Raw genomic sequence first — 14,574 nt, forward strand, 5'->3', positions numbered from 1 at the left:
TTTCTTCTGTTTCTGGTCCCCTTTGACTTGCATAGTATTTTAAAAAAATAATAATTTAATCTATTGAAGTTAGTTATTTTGTGTTCTGCAGACGAAACAGGTCTGAAACAACTTCAGGGTGAGTAAATCATGACAGAACTTTGGCTGATCTGTCCCTTTAAGAACCACTCTTTTGGAAGCAGAGAAAGATTTCAGTGTAAACGTGAGAAAGTGTCTGAGGTAAAGGTGTTCACTCACTCTCGTGTCTCCAGCGTGATGATGATGAGGATGGGCCTGCGGTTCATTCCCCCGACACAACTGCTGTTGCACATGAAATTATACAGAATGGTTGTGAACTCAGTCCCCACCTTGACAAATAGATAACAAAAGAGACAGATAGTCAGATCCCAGAAGCATTGCATTATATTGTAAACAGAGGATATAGTGCCCTGTTCAGAGAAAAATATTTGCAGTGAGAAGTTAAATTCACTTTAATAAATTAGTTTAGATTTATTCAAAAACACTGGATCCTGAGGGACGTTAACAATACGTAACAACTAGAAATAATTTATGTTAGTGTTACATTATGTAACTATATTAGTTAGCAAACTAAAAAAGAAAATAAATTCTAAAGCCTGTATTAATTTACATTAATTCTAAATGTAGGTAATGTTAAATTCAATATTTATTTATACAATTACAAATATTTAGGCCTAAATGTTGTATCAGTTAATATTATTTAACGTATCTGAGTTGACATGAACTAACCATTGTATTGTTATTAACTAACGTTAATGAATATCATTAAATATTGCAACACATAAATTCATTCATTGTTTACTTATGATGTAACTAATTAAACGTTAATAAAAAGTTGACTAATGAGACCTTTTTGTATAGTCACCAGTCAAACGTTTATCAATACAGTTTTAGTTCAAAACTGCTGATTATCAATACATTTCATTGAATAAATCATTAAAAAGAAAACGTAATGTATTTCGTGATTGAACACCAGCACTTACAGTATGCAAGAAATATGCACCTCTAGGTGGCGCCAACCATTCGATATTCAACACAAAACAAAGCAACAGTGTAAAAAGAGGAATAACTGCAGGTATTATAACTGAGAATAATCTCTGGGCTATTTATAGCCAGTCAGAACACGTTTAGCGTCCTGAACTGAATGATCACCGCATGCTTTGACGCGTCATTTTACCATCAATCAATACGTATATACTTGCGCACTTATGAATATGCATCTGCAAGAAATTCATGTTCGTTAGCTGTCGTGCCACAACAGGTACAAATATACAAAGTGTACATGATCTAAAACAGCACTAGAATGTTATATGAAGCATGAGGAACAAAAAATAAATATTAACATTTAATACATTAAATATTTTATTCATATTACAAACCTACTGACACTAAAATAAGTCTGGGACTTACATGCAATGACTGAACTGACCTGTGGAGCCTCATACGGGACGAGAGCACTCTGTCGGCCCGTGGCAGGATCATCCACATACTGACACAGATTATTGCCCTCCACCCGAATCAAGTGACTGGCAGGGGCTGTCTGACCTGGACAGAGGCAGCCGGACAAGAACGATTAGGAGTTAGAAGTGGAAGGACAACAGCAATATTTCCTTTTGTGGCATATGAAAGTGTGAATGTACGAGTTAGCTTTATGTTCAGTTCAAAACCTCACCGCACAATTTAGTTATAGACTCATTGATGTTTTGGAAACAAGACCAGACAATCTGCATTTACATTTTTACTTTTTATACTTGAAAGTTATTTAATAAATTAAATATGACAGAACAAGCTGAAGACAAATGACTTAATAATTTGACCACAGAGTCTAAGGTTTTTAGTCTGACCGATAACTCGAGATTTACCGATATAAAAATTATAATGAACCTTTATTTGGTGTAGTATTTGTGCACATGCACATTTATTAAGCCTAAAATATGTTTTAATGTTACTGTTTATGAGGATTGCATGATCTCCGAATAATATCGGTCTTTAAATATCGGTCTGCACTTTAGCACAATCTAATATACTTTGATATATCTTCAGTTGAACTTCAGCACTACTTCTGCGTAATTCAAGTGCATTAAGTACAAAACTACTTGTTCCAATTTAGCAGAGTTTAAGTATACCAGTTTAGTATACTAAAAGTGCAATTTATTAAGTACATAAATATGGAAATGTATTTGTAGTACACTAAGCATGAAATAAATGTATTTCTAAGTGAAGTGACATTCAGCCATATGTATTTTTCAATAAGGTAGTCTGATTTTAGTGGGCAGTTGTTTTTAGTCAAATGATGGTTAGCTGGATGATGTTCACATTCATATCTTATCTTGAAACAGACAGATCCTAGAACAGACAGCTGTATCTGTATCTGTAAGTTATACAATTTCAACGTTCATCTGAATTTGTTTGATTTCTTTTTTATCGGAAAATGACTTTTGTGCATGTAACCTCATGTTATCAGGTTAGTATAATAATATTAATTCATAATTTTGAGAACAATAAAAACAGTTAAATAAAATGACACTATCAAAAAAATTTTTTTGTTAAGTTATTGGTGTATTTCAATAATGAGTTTAATTAATAGATGCTTTTAAATCTGCTGCTGTGTAAATGTCCTATTTTAGTTATAAATGCTTCCACATGTCAAATCATATATAAAGTATTCATATGTAAATGTAAACACGAGTATTCAAATAACAGAACAAGTTGTTGCATTTATGAATAAAGACTGAGTTTTTTGTCATACTTTCATTGAAGTCCCGTCCGAGTTCATGGTTGGGACAGCGTTTGACCACCTCTGTGACGTGTTCGGCTTTCTTGTAGATGGGCATGGCTCGTATCACGCTGCCGTTTGGGGGCGAGGAAGCCAGCTTGATCTGAATCGGACAGGTCTTGGCGATCTGACAGTACAGCTTCTTGAGCAACGGAGAGTACTGCACAAATATATATATGCAGAGATATATATAAAAATACAGAAATAAACATTTGAAACACTGCTTGGTGAAACCAAGATTTGAAAAAGGCATACTTTTTCTAAAATACACTTCAGTCCTGGGTCTGTCATGGAAATATGATTGTCTTTATGACGCTAGATGGCCACGCATGTTTAAAATATGATGCTTTATAGATGAAGACAAGGCATCTGATTATAAACGAAGAAGATGTCATCTGATGAGGTCTTTCTTTCACACACTCACACACACACACACACACACACACACACACACACACACACACACACACACACACACACACACACACACACACACACACACACAAGCATGTCAGATCCTGTCTAAAACTATAAAGACATTCCAAATATTCCCTCAAAAACCAAATGTACAAGCCTGCTTTGTGCAGACTTGCATTAATGTGATTCAGATTTTATGAAAGGGAGATTGTATGCCAGGTGCTGCAACAGAATAAATATCATGAACACTGCCACCGATGTTGCAACCGCACTTCATACAATCGTAAGTGTTTCCCATAAAGCTACATTATATAGTAGTCTGACTTAAATAGTACAAGTGACATCTGATCTGTCTTAAATCCTATTAGAATCAAATTCTCTGTCAAAATTAAACAAACCAAAATAGCTGACTTGAATCTAAGGCTGATGATACATGATAGAATTTTTTCAGAACTCAATTATATTTCTAATAAGACGCTAAAGAAACATGAAGTTAGTATCATTATATTTAAGATATAGTACTGTCTTCAAAGTCCAGTTTGCAATTTCACATGGTGGATGATAAATGTATATTATTTGACAGATGTGAGTCATATTTAGAGCATGAATATCACAGAGACTATGACTCAATGACCACCCAGAACAAACGAGCAAACCCAGCAACACTATGATAAACGAACCGTTTGTGTTGCGTTGTTACAAATGTTTCATCATTCATCTGTATCTTTGTTTACAATCTCCAGAAAAATCTACAAAAACTCCTTTAAAGTGATTTCCCAGCTAATCTCTTAAATCTACAGTAAAAGTAGTGAGACTGTATTTTTACAGTAGTGTTTAGCTGTAGTTGTTTTACTAATGTAAGAACATCAGCACAACTTCCTCTCACACTTTCACTGAGAGATTATTCAAATGAGTAACAAACACCCATAAACACTCAGAGAGGAGAGAGAGAGATGGGAGCAGATGTCTCGATTATACACTCTACTCCTGGAATACCTTGCAGCTGAAATTCTCAATCGATTGAAAGAATTGAAATTATGTCAAAAATGGCTTGAAAGATAAGGACAACAATGTGTTGACACCACACAGGAACATAACGAGCTCCATTAGCAGGGTTGGGGAAAGTTACTGTAATGCATTACAATATTGCGTTACTCCCTTAAAAAAGTAACTAATTACATTACTTAGTTACTTTTAATGGAAAGTAATGTGTTACGCTACTTTTATGAGCAGGGCTTGATTGTTTTTAATATAAAACGATCTATTTATAGCAAAAATAAAAGCCCTTTCACACCAAAAAGTATAATGAATAAACCTCAGGTTGAAGGGAAAGTAAATTTTGTAGAGTAGAACACAGGAGAAGACGGTTCAACACTCTTCAGCAATAAAAACAAACAAAGAAAGAAGCACAATTGTTAGTTTATCTAAAGTCGTTTTGCTTATTAGTATGGTTGAACTAGATCATTAAAGGTCAGCAGCAAAGACATTAGTTAATAAAATGGGATCAGATACATTTGTGTTATTTAACAGTTAATTATTACAGGTTTGTGTCATATTCTGAGTTGGCATTTCACTGTTTTAATTCATTTTTATGAATACTAAATCTGTTTTTATGTGAGTGGGATGAATTAATCCACATTCACATTTAGTCTAGAACTACATCATGTTTACACAGCGCACACAACGCCTCTGTACTTCTGATTTCTCCCAATATGGGGACAGGAGACATGTCAGTCAATAAATGGGAAAACATAGTAACAGATGTTTTCTTGTAAATAAAAAAAAAAAATGCGTTACTTTACTAGTTACTTGAAAAGAGTAATCTGATTAACGTAACTCGAGTTACTTGTAATGCATTACCTCCAACACTGTCCATTAGTGATGGTCCTACACTCATAAAAAACAGAAAGGTTCCAAACAACGATGCCACAGACAAAGTCATTTAAGCTCTCCAAAGAACCTTTTAGTGACAAACCATTTTTTTATATATAAATATATATTTAGAACCCTTTTTTGCAATGGAATGGTTCCTAGGATTCTAAAGGTTCTTCATGGAACCTTAAATGCCATAAAGAACTTTTTATTTTATTATATATATATATATATATATATATATATATATATATATATATATATATAAAGATTGTTCAATAGATTCTTACGTCTTATCACATCTTCGGTATAATAAAGAACAAAGACTGTTGGTTCTTTATCAAGAACCATTTTTGCTGCATAGGGTTTGAGTGGCTAATCGCTGTTGAAGTTATATTACATAAAGGTTTAAATAACTTAACTGGAGAATAAATAGTTATTAGCTCAAAAGTTTATTGTACACTAAAATAAAGGTTCCAAATAGGTGTTTTTTTATAGCAATGCAAGAACAATTCTGGGTTCCCAAAATAACCATTCAGTGAACAGTCCTTAAAAGAACCATTGTTTCTTTTGCAAAGAACATTTTTATAGTCAGAATTTACATTTTTCTTTTTGTCCAGTGGAAAGATTCCATGTATGTTAAAGTTTCTTCATGAAGCCACAAATACAACAAAGTACCATTTTTAAGTCTGGCATCAGATGGTCAGAACCAACCCTTTCTGTTTTTAATCAGAGCCTTAATTTTTACGTCTTTAACCTTAAACTCGGAAGTGACGAGGAAATCTTGAGGGCTCAAATCAAGCGAAAGCCCAGTAAACTGGACTATCAAAAGCTGAACCTACATGTGTGACATTCTCTGAAATAATATAACATTTAAAATAATCATTTCATATTTATTTCTAGATTGCAAGCACACAAAACAAAGCAGGAAGCATGCATGTGGTTTTGTAGACATCTTGCTTGATTACACTGGCAGCTGCGTGGCTGGCCTGCAGTGGAGACCCAGTGTAAGTGTTGTAAGGTGGAATAAGATGATGGGCTGGAGGAAGGTGAGCATTGGAAAGGCGCAGGTTCAGGCAGGCTCGGCGGCCTAAGTGATAATGACGAGTCTGACAGGCTGATGGGCAAGTTTGAGCATGCCACCCGCAAATTCAGCCAACTCCCCGTCTCCATCAATAAATTCACAAATGTGCTGCCTATGCTAACGCCTGTGAAACTGCAGCCAGCATCACATACGCTACAGCTCCGTCGTGCCTCCCAAGACGCGCTGCACACTACAAACAAAGAAAAAAATGAAGTTCTTTAAAAATTAAGACTTAATTATTTTAATACTTAAAGTAAATGATGATGAAAAACATATTGCAGTCATTTAAAACATATTGCAGTCATTTAAAACATATTACAATAATAGAATAGTTAGAATAAACAAAGATAGTTCAAATGTTTTTTATTTCTTCAGAGGATGTTCTTTTAGGAGCCACAATGTTTTTTTTTTCTCTCCAAAAATAAAAATTCTGCCATCATTTTTTTCACTGTCATGCCATTCCTGTAAGTATTTGTTTTGTGGAAAACTAAAGAAGACATTTTGAAAAATGTCCAATGCCCACACTGTTGTTTTGGACCGCACTTACTTTCACTGTACAGATAAAAACTGTTTTGTTATTTAGTTTTTCTCCACATCATATCAAAACAAATATTTGTTATTTTTACATCACATTGATGACATTTATTCTCAAGTTTTTCGGATTCACTTGAAGTCTGTTTGAGCCTCGTCTAAGCTCAGAGTACATTACTGATTTCCATATTTTTGGAGCATCATATTTTGGATTTGGCTGCTGTTTCCTGACATGCTGAAACAAGTATTCTTTACAAGGAGGGGCAGAACTTTTTTTTTTTTTCTTCAAAACAATTCAAATATTCAACCCCCCAAAATAAAAACACATTTCTTTTCGAACTGTAATTTCAAGAGAAAACCATTTTGCATGTTTCAGTTTCATTTCAGATCTCTGAATTCAGAAAGTGAAGACATTTTTGAGCAACATTTGAGGTTAAAACTAAATTAAAAGTTTTGGCTAAAATTGCATAAGGAACAGTTCGCATAAAAAAAATATATATTATGGGTGATGCGACTGATCAATTTAGCAGAATATCCAAGATGCTCTTTTCCACACAATGAAGGTGAAAAGCTGTCCCTATAATCCACTTTCACTGTATGGGTGGACAAAAAAAGTTTTGACAATCTGCTAATTTTGTATATATTTGGTCTATGCAAGTAAGATGACTTTGCAAGTTCACAGCAAACAAGTCATACCCAAACCAGAAAAAATTATGAAGGAACCAATCGATTTTATATTTAAAAATGAATAAATATAGTGCCGTTTGTGTGCCTGCACATTTGTATGAAATCATTGTGAGAGGAAGGATGCGCTGGCTTCGGGCTGTGTTTAGACCCGCTGGCTCACTATGAGGGTAAAAGCTAGGAAGATCAGCCTCAAATACTCCAGAAGCAAAGACGTGCTCAGACTTGCCCTACTTATACGCCAACAATGAAAAAAAGTGTTAGGGTCTTTATTGGAAACGCTGAGGTGTCAGAACTCATTTTCATCCCTTATGACTGCCCCTGCTTTAAGCCTATAAGCTTTTAAACAGTTATCCCTAACACACGGTTTGTTTTTATGATTCACTCGGTGATATCATACCATAATTTGAGCCTAAAAAGACAGAGGCAAAGGCCCAGGCAAAAACAGACATGATTCAGGAAGATAGCAGAAAATGACCTTAAAACCTTTTCAGCGATGAAAAAGCTCCACCTTTAGGAGCTCACACAAGGTCACCTGATAAACACAGCTGAATGAACGGAGGGACTTCAGAACCAAGGACAGAGACCTGGACTCTGAAATACTGCTCAATTTTGAGCATTACTGCCAACAAACGTATTTATTATTACTAAATAAAAGCAGAGAATGATAAGAAGGAAAGTGTTTGAATGAAAAAAAAATAAAAGCAAAAAAAAAAAATCTGTAATTTTTGTAAATGTAATCTGTTACAATTATTCACCCTCAAACTGTTCCAATCCTCCTGTATAAATATCTTTATAACACTCAACACAAAATAAGTTATTTTGTAGAATGTTTTGCCTGCCTCCGGAAAATTACATGTGGTTTAATAAAACAATGAAAGGTACAATTTGTAAGATATTTTCAGTAAAATATCCAAAAACCACTAGGCTAGTGTTATATATTTTGTCCAGCTGACTACTAACAATATCTCATTGCAGTCGCCTGTCAATGACATTAGTTCCCCTTTGTTACCGCCTTTACTGACGTGGAAACCACATGACAACAGAGTCATGGACAAATGTGGAAGCAGTGTCTAGCATCCAGCAAACCACTAGCTTGCTTCAAGCTGTTCCTTATGTACTTCTTCTTGCACGTTTTATGGTGGATTGTGTTACTTATTTATAGAACATAATTACCGTTTACCGTCTGCCACTGGTTCGGTCGACAAGGACAGCTCCCGTAAACATAAGCGTACGGGCCAACCAAACGACCCAAGAAGAGTTTGGGACAAGAGGAGAGAAAGAGCGAGGATCAGTATCAGTGTTGCATTTTCTAGATGGAGAGAGCTTCGCGACAAACTTCAACTAGACAGAGATGCCGATCTCGCTTGTGTTTTACTCGACAGGTGAGTTGTTTTGATTCATATCTTTACAGAAAACGTATTCTATTATAATGATCAACAAGATTAGTATTATTGAGCATACAGGCCAAACACGGGGCATCGCATCTCTAGACCCGCGTGAGGACGCGTCTGATCCATCGTCTGATCGCGTATTTGCATTGACTTTGTATGTAATCTACTCGTGCGAATCGCTGAACTCACGTTTGCTATGTATGCCCAATTATTGTGTTTGAATATACATGAGTGTATATATTTGTTGAACAAGTGGTAATCGTTTTCATATCGGCTGATTGATGGCCGTCAGCGGTTGGGTAAAAGACAACAAATCCCATCATTCCACGCTCTTTCTTAGCGTCATCAAACCACGCGATTGTTATTGTTTTGGTAGTGCGCCCTCTAGTGGCAGGTCCTACAACCTGTACCTTTAATACAAGCATAATTATTGGCAAACATCAAAGCCAGAAGGATTCATACGAGTGAGGAAGCATTACCACAAAATTTCTACCACAGTTGATTGTGAAACGCAGAATTAACGAATGGTTCGTCCATGAGGCTGGCTGAGAGGAATGTTGCTGCAGGTAGCAGTGAGAAGCCCACTGCGGATCAAATAGATTACAGTCAAAATGCCCCCATGCCTCTCCCAAAGCATCCTGAGGCTACACAAACCAAAGAGCATCATGCTTTAACCCCTCAGTTCGCCACACAATGACTCACTTACCACTTACACATTAATCCTCAGCCTGCAAGCCTTTGTATTACACCTGGAAATTCCCTGAGTTTGAGCTCACACTGGCATACCACTTAACTTAACAATAATCCTGAGCCATTTCTATGTCCAGTACATTTAAGAACAGATGTGGCTTTTTTTTTCTCTTTTTTAAAGATCCGATTCCAGGAAAACATCTAAAATATAGATCATACAGTCATCTTACATTTACAATCCTAAAGATATTTCTGTCCAATCAAATGCAAGATAATCTTCGTCCTGTAATGCCACCTTTGGAAATGTTACTTTACGTAGAAGAACCAATACTAATTTCTGAATCTACTTTGAAATCTGTCTTCAGTTTGTATATGAGGTGAAGACACCAAGGACCAGTTTTACTAAACAGAGCAAATTAGCGCAAGAGCAAAATTCCAAAACAGCAGCGATGGGTGTGTAAATGTCTGTGGGTGATTTACTAACAATTAAAGAATACACGCGCAACACCATATTTACATATCGACCAGCGCTATATACCAAGCGCAGTGCAAACTGAATGCAGAGGTCATGCCCATCAGTTGCCCATCAAATGCCAGTAATATGACAAGCGCAATTATCTCCTCCCATAAATTTTGTGTCTGAAAAGGAAAACTCATGCATATTCAAAAAATAAGTGTCCACGCCTTTTAAGTGCTAATTCTTCACTGCGTGCCTTCAGTAAATCCCGAAAGGACTATTTTAACGCTGTTAGTAAATCTATCCCCAACACTCTTAACAATAACATTTCTTTATTAGTATTGATGCTTCGATGAAGAACCTTTAACATCCATGGAACATTTCCATTACACTAAAGGTTCTTTACAGTAAAACAGTTCTTTAGATTGCTAAAATGTTCTCTAAAGAAAAAGTGGTTCTTTTAGGAACAGTTTTTGAAAGGTTCTTTGGGGAACCAAGAATAAATAAATAAATGGTTCACCTATGGCACAAATACAAAACCCTTTAATTTTAAGAGTGAATGGCAACAAGATGTAAACTTCATTAAACTATAAATAACAATTTTAAAATTACTAATTGAAACCTTCTAATAAGCTTTGACAAAATAAAAAATACTACAACTAAAAAAAGCTCAGTATAACTGAGTTATATACAGTTTTTAACATGCATTTAAAGCTGCGGTAGGGAACTTTTGACGCTCTAGCGGTTAATAAACAGAACTGCTTGCGTCTTGCGGAAGAACATCGTAGCCGGAGCTACTTCTCTCTGTTTATGTCTATAAAGAATCACAAAGGTACTGGGTTACTCCGCCGCGGTACCCCCGAAGCAATCTAAAATAGTCCGAATATAAACACTTACTATAGGTGCACCCTAGTGATTCAGGACAAGCTAAAAACACGGTTTGGAAAATGGATTCATGGTGTACTCACTTATTATATACATTTTTCTACATTTTGAACACAAACAAAGTTACGGACCGCAGCTCTGATTGGTTGTTTTCTTACCGGGAGCGATGGAGTTTCTGCAAATGGCAATAGGACACTGGGAGGAGCCAGAGGAGCTTGATTTTTTCACAGATTATCTGTCTCATATTCTACTGTCAGGACATAATGACGGGTTTAATAAATATGTAAAAAATTTTTTTTTTACAAAAGTTCCCTACTGCACCTTTAATAATGCCTCATGCTGCTGTCACATGATCAGCTGAATAGTACTTTCTTAATTATTAATAACCCTACTGTTATTGACTTCTTGGGGTTCTGGAATGAATGAATAATTGGTCAATGAGATATTTCCACAATGGCATATTGGTAGCCTACTTTGTTTGCTGCATCAGCAGAAGTAATGTCACTACTAAACTATCAGCCACTGCAAAATAAACAAAAATATGTGCCCTTTAAGGGTGCACTTAATACATGTATGTATTTAATACATGTAATGTATTTTTATTGTTTATGTTGCACTACAGCAACAATCTTGGACTCACTGACAACTAGTGGCATGGAGCATCACTTGCATGCAGGATCATGCAAAAGTCTTCAGAGATAGATGTCATTGCAGAAGTGATATTTTGAAATTTTTTCACGTGCAAATTTTCAAAATTCTTCAAACTGAGCGCATACTTCACCCAAAAAGGATTTACTCACTCTCATGCTGCTTTCAAACCTGCATTTCTTTCTTTTTTCTGCAGAACCCAATAGATTTAAAAAAAAATTAAGAACACAATTAAACAGAAATAAAAACATTTTATGTACAACAGAAGAAGGAAAGTTAAACAGGTCTAGAAAGTGTTAGGGTTAAGCAAATGATGTGCTTTCTAACATTATTTCTACTCTTCACTGACTGAAAAAATGTCATCGGTAAACAAATATAACACAGTTAGGATCAGAAATGCTGACATTAATATTTTGATTCATTTCATGCACACTTTGAGTCGAAAGCTCAAAATCCTGAAAACTCATGATGGTTAATTAAATCTAAACCAATCTAAAATTCTGATCCACTATGCAAGGAATATTCCACGTGCGTGAAGAAGAAAACGAGATAGTATGTAACAGTATCATTATATCTATGGCGCTAGCTAAAGTGCCAAACACAGTCAAATGCAGGGCCTGCATCTCTTATCCTAAAGCGTAAACAGCAATCTGTGCTGCAGACTCCACTCATGCCCATTTTAAAAGCTTATCCTGCTCTTATTGTTGCTCACAGGGGCCTGGTCTTTGAGAACGGAGCGGAACGAGGTGACAGTCTTCACTGAGTGATGGCCACGGCACTCACCTTCCTGGGACTGCTATCACTTTACACGTCCACAGAAAGTCAGAGACCAAGCCTCACGCTTGACTTCATCCTACAAACAACTGACCCAGGAAAGAGCCCCATCTCCTGTTTCAGAGGGTCATCTTCATGAAAGACAGATGTAGCACCTTTCCTCATGGTGACACTGGACTTTGGGGAAAACAAGGACTGCTCTGGTTTCAAGCTCCTCTGCTTGACATTACTGTGATTCTTTTCCTGTGCGCTTTGTTTAAGAAAAACCTTATGAGTACTATCTCTCGTATACAGATCTGAACTGACCCATAACTTAAGCTTAAGAACTCTGTAAGCAACCACTCAGAAGAAATTCACCTTCCAAGTTTCATTAGTTACCTTAAAATTCTAAACGCAAGAGTTTGAGAGTAATTTGCTTTGAGCTCCAACAAATTCTAAAATCCAAAGCAAACATGTAAACAACTGAACATTAGATGCACTGAAGAATTAAAACTGGTTGGTTCTGTCATTGTAAGGGTTTTCTAAGGAATGTCCAACTTCATAGCGTTTTTGACAAGACAAACTTAACTGACTGTAAATATAAAGGTTTTATTATTGTAGCTCAAAGACAGCGCTGAGAACAGTCTGTAGCAGTTTGCTTTTAAAAACTACAATCATAAAAGTGCATGCAATTAGACTGAAGAATAATAATGAATAAATAAAGCAGAAAAACAACATACCTTATTCTTTTAACATCAAGTTTTAAGTTATATGAATGCTGAAGAGAAGAAATATATTTCAGATGCTGTTAATTGTCATAATTTTAGTCAAATTTTTTACAACTAACGATAGTTTATTTTGAAAGCTCGTAAGTCCATGAAATAAGTCATAAAACTACTAATATAAGAAATATATTCTAAGGTATACAATATACAATAACGGTTCAAAGGTTTGGTGTCTGTAGGATTTTTCTTAAGAAATTAATACGTTTATTCAGCAAGGACGCTTTAACTACCAAAAGTGACAGTGAAGACTTTTCCATTCTTTATTTTGAATATATATATATATATATATATATATATATATATATATATATATATATATATATATATATATATATATAATTAAATATATTGTTTCATCAAAGAATCTTAAGAGAAAATAAAAATCGCAGTTTTCACAAAATATTACGATGATTTCTGAAGGATCATGTGACACTGGAGACTGGAAAAATGGCTGTTAAAAATTCAGTTTTACCATCACATCTCTAGTTTAATATATTTCAAAAATGTAAATAGTTATTTTAAATTGTAATAATATTTCACAATATTACTGTATTTTTACTCATAGAAATGCAGCCTTCGAGCGCGAACATAAGAATTTTCTTTCAAAAGCATTTATAAATCGTACAGACTCCAAACTTTTTAACAGCAGGGTATGTTATATGGAGAACAACAGCATGTCGCACCACACGACTCTGCTTGAAGTTTCATTTCAGCTACGATGTTTAATTCTACGAAGCACGTTGAAAAAGAGGAACAAAGCGCCAAAATAAGAGTTTAGAAAATGAGGCGGTGAAGAAAGTGCAAACAAGCAACTGAAGTAGAGCAAAACTTATTCCTGCACACTGCGAGGAAAATGGTCAGTGAGTGTGGGGAAAGAAGTGTGTGTGTGTGCACGGGTCCACGAGGAGCTCACGTGACACAGTTGCACCACAGCCGAGGCGCCGTACTCACCGTCCAGGTGGCTGACTTGGCCGTGCTCGACTGCTGGAAGGTGACCTCGAAGTTGTGCGGCCCGGGGTAGTCAGTGTTGGAGGGGATGGCCGGCGCTGGAGACATGGCCTCGAAGGTCGAGTTCGGCTGGGAGTAGGGTGACGGCGTTGGCACGTTGGAGGCGGTCTCTGAGCTGTAGGGACTGCTAGACGCTGCTCTGTTCCCCAAACCTTGTTCCATACTGCTGCTCAGTAGGCTGTACTGAGACTGAGAGGAGAGGCAGAAAGAGAAGGAGGGTGAGACAGGTGAAGGAGTGGGAGGGAGGGAGGGAGGCAGAAAGTTGACTTTGAGGGGAAGAGGGAGGAGATAAGACTCCTTCCACTCCACTTCTCGAGCTCCAGGTACACCGCGATGGGACGTACGAGAGGGAGTCAAGCCTCCAGGCGAAGGGTAGGTTGTAAAACACAACCCAAATCTGTCCAATGTCTAATTGCCTGCCATTCTCTTCTCTAACTTACAAACACAAAACTCACAGATCATGCCCACCACAAGTTGGACAGATGTGTTCAAAGCACAGCTCATAATGGCATGATAACATTAGCTAATCTGGTAACAAAACATGAATTTTCATGCTTTTGATGAGTTCTGAT

General features: G+C 36.2%; 1 protein-coding gene across 2 annotated transcripts in view; it reads right to left on the reverse strand.

Moving 5' to 3' along the window:
• The window catches only part of tp73 (tumor protein p73), a 34,426-nt gene that overhangs the window by 9,415 nt on the left and 10,437 nt on the right, over positions 1–14,574 (reverse strand). For both annotated transcript variants that reach the window (XM_052563638.1, XM_052563639.1), the window contains 4 exons: positions 13,946–14,191; positions 2,768–2,954; positions 1,448–1,563; positions 238–347 (listed from right to left, as the gene is read on the reverse strand). In XM_052563638.1, coding sequence (XP_052419598.1) covers positions 238–347; positions 1,448–1,563; positions 2,768–2,954; positions 13,946–14,191 — 659 coding nt within the window. The remainder of the gene's footprint in view (positions 1–237; positions 348–1,447; positions 1,564–2,767; positions 2,955–13,945; positions 14,192–14,574) is intronic.

The sequence above is a fragment of the Carassius gibelio genome, chromosome B8 (assembly GCF_023724105.1).
Source record: "Carassius gibelio isolate Cgi1373 ecotype wild population from Czech Republic chromosome B8, carGib1.2-hapl.c, whole genome shotgun sequence".
Classification (NCBI taxonomy): Eukaryota; Metazoa; Chordata; class Actinopteri; order Cypriniformes; family Cyprinidae; genus Carassius; species Carassius gibelio.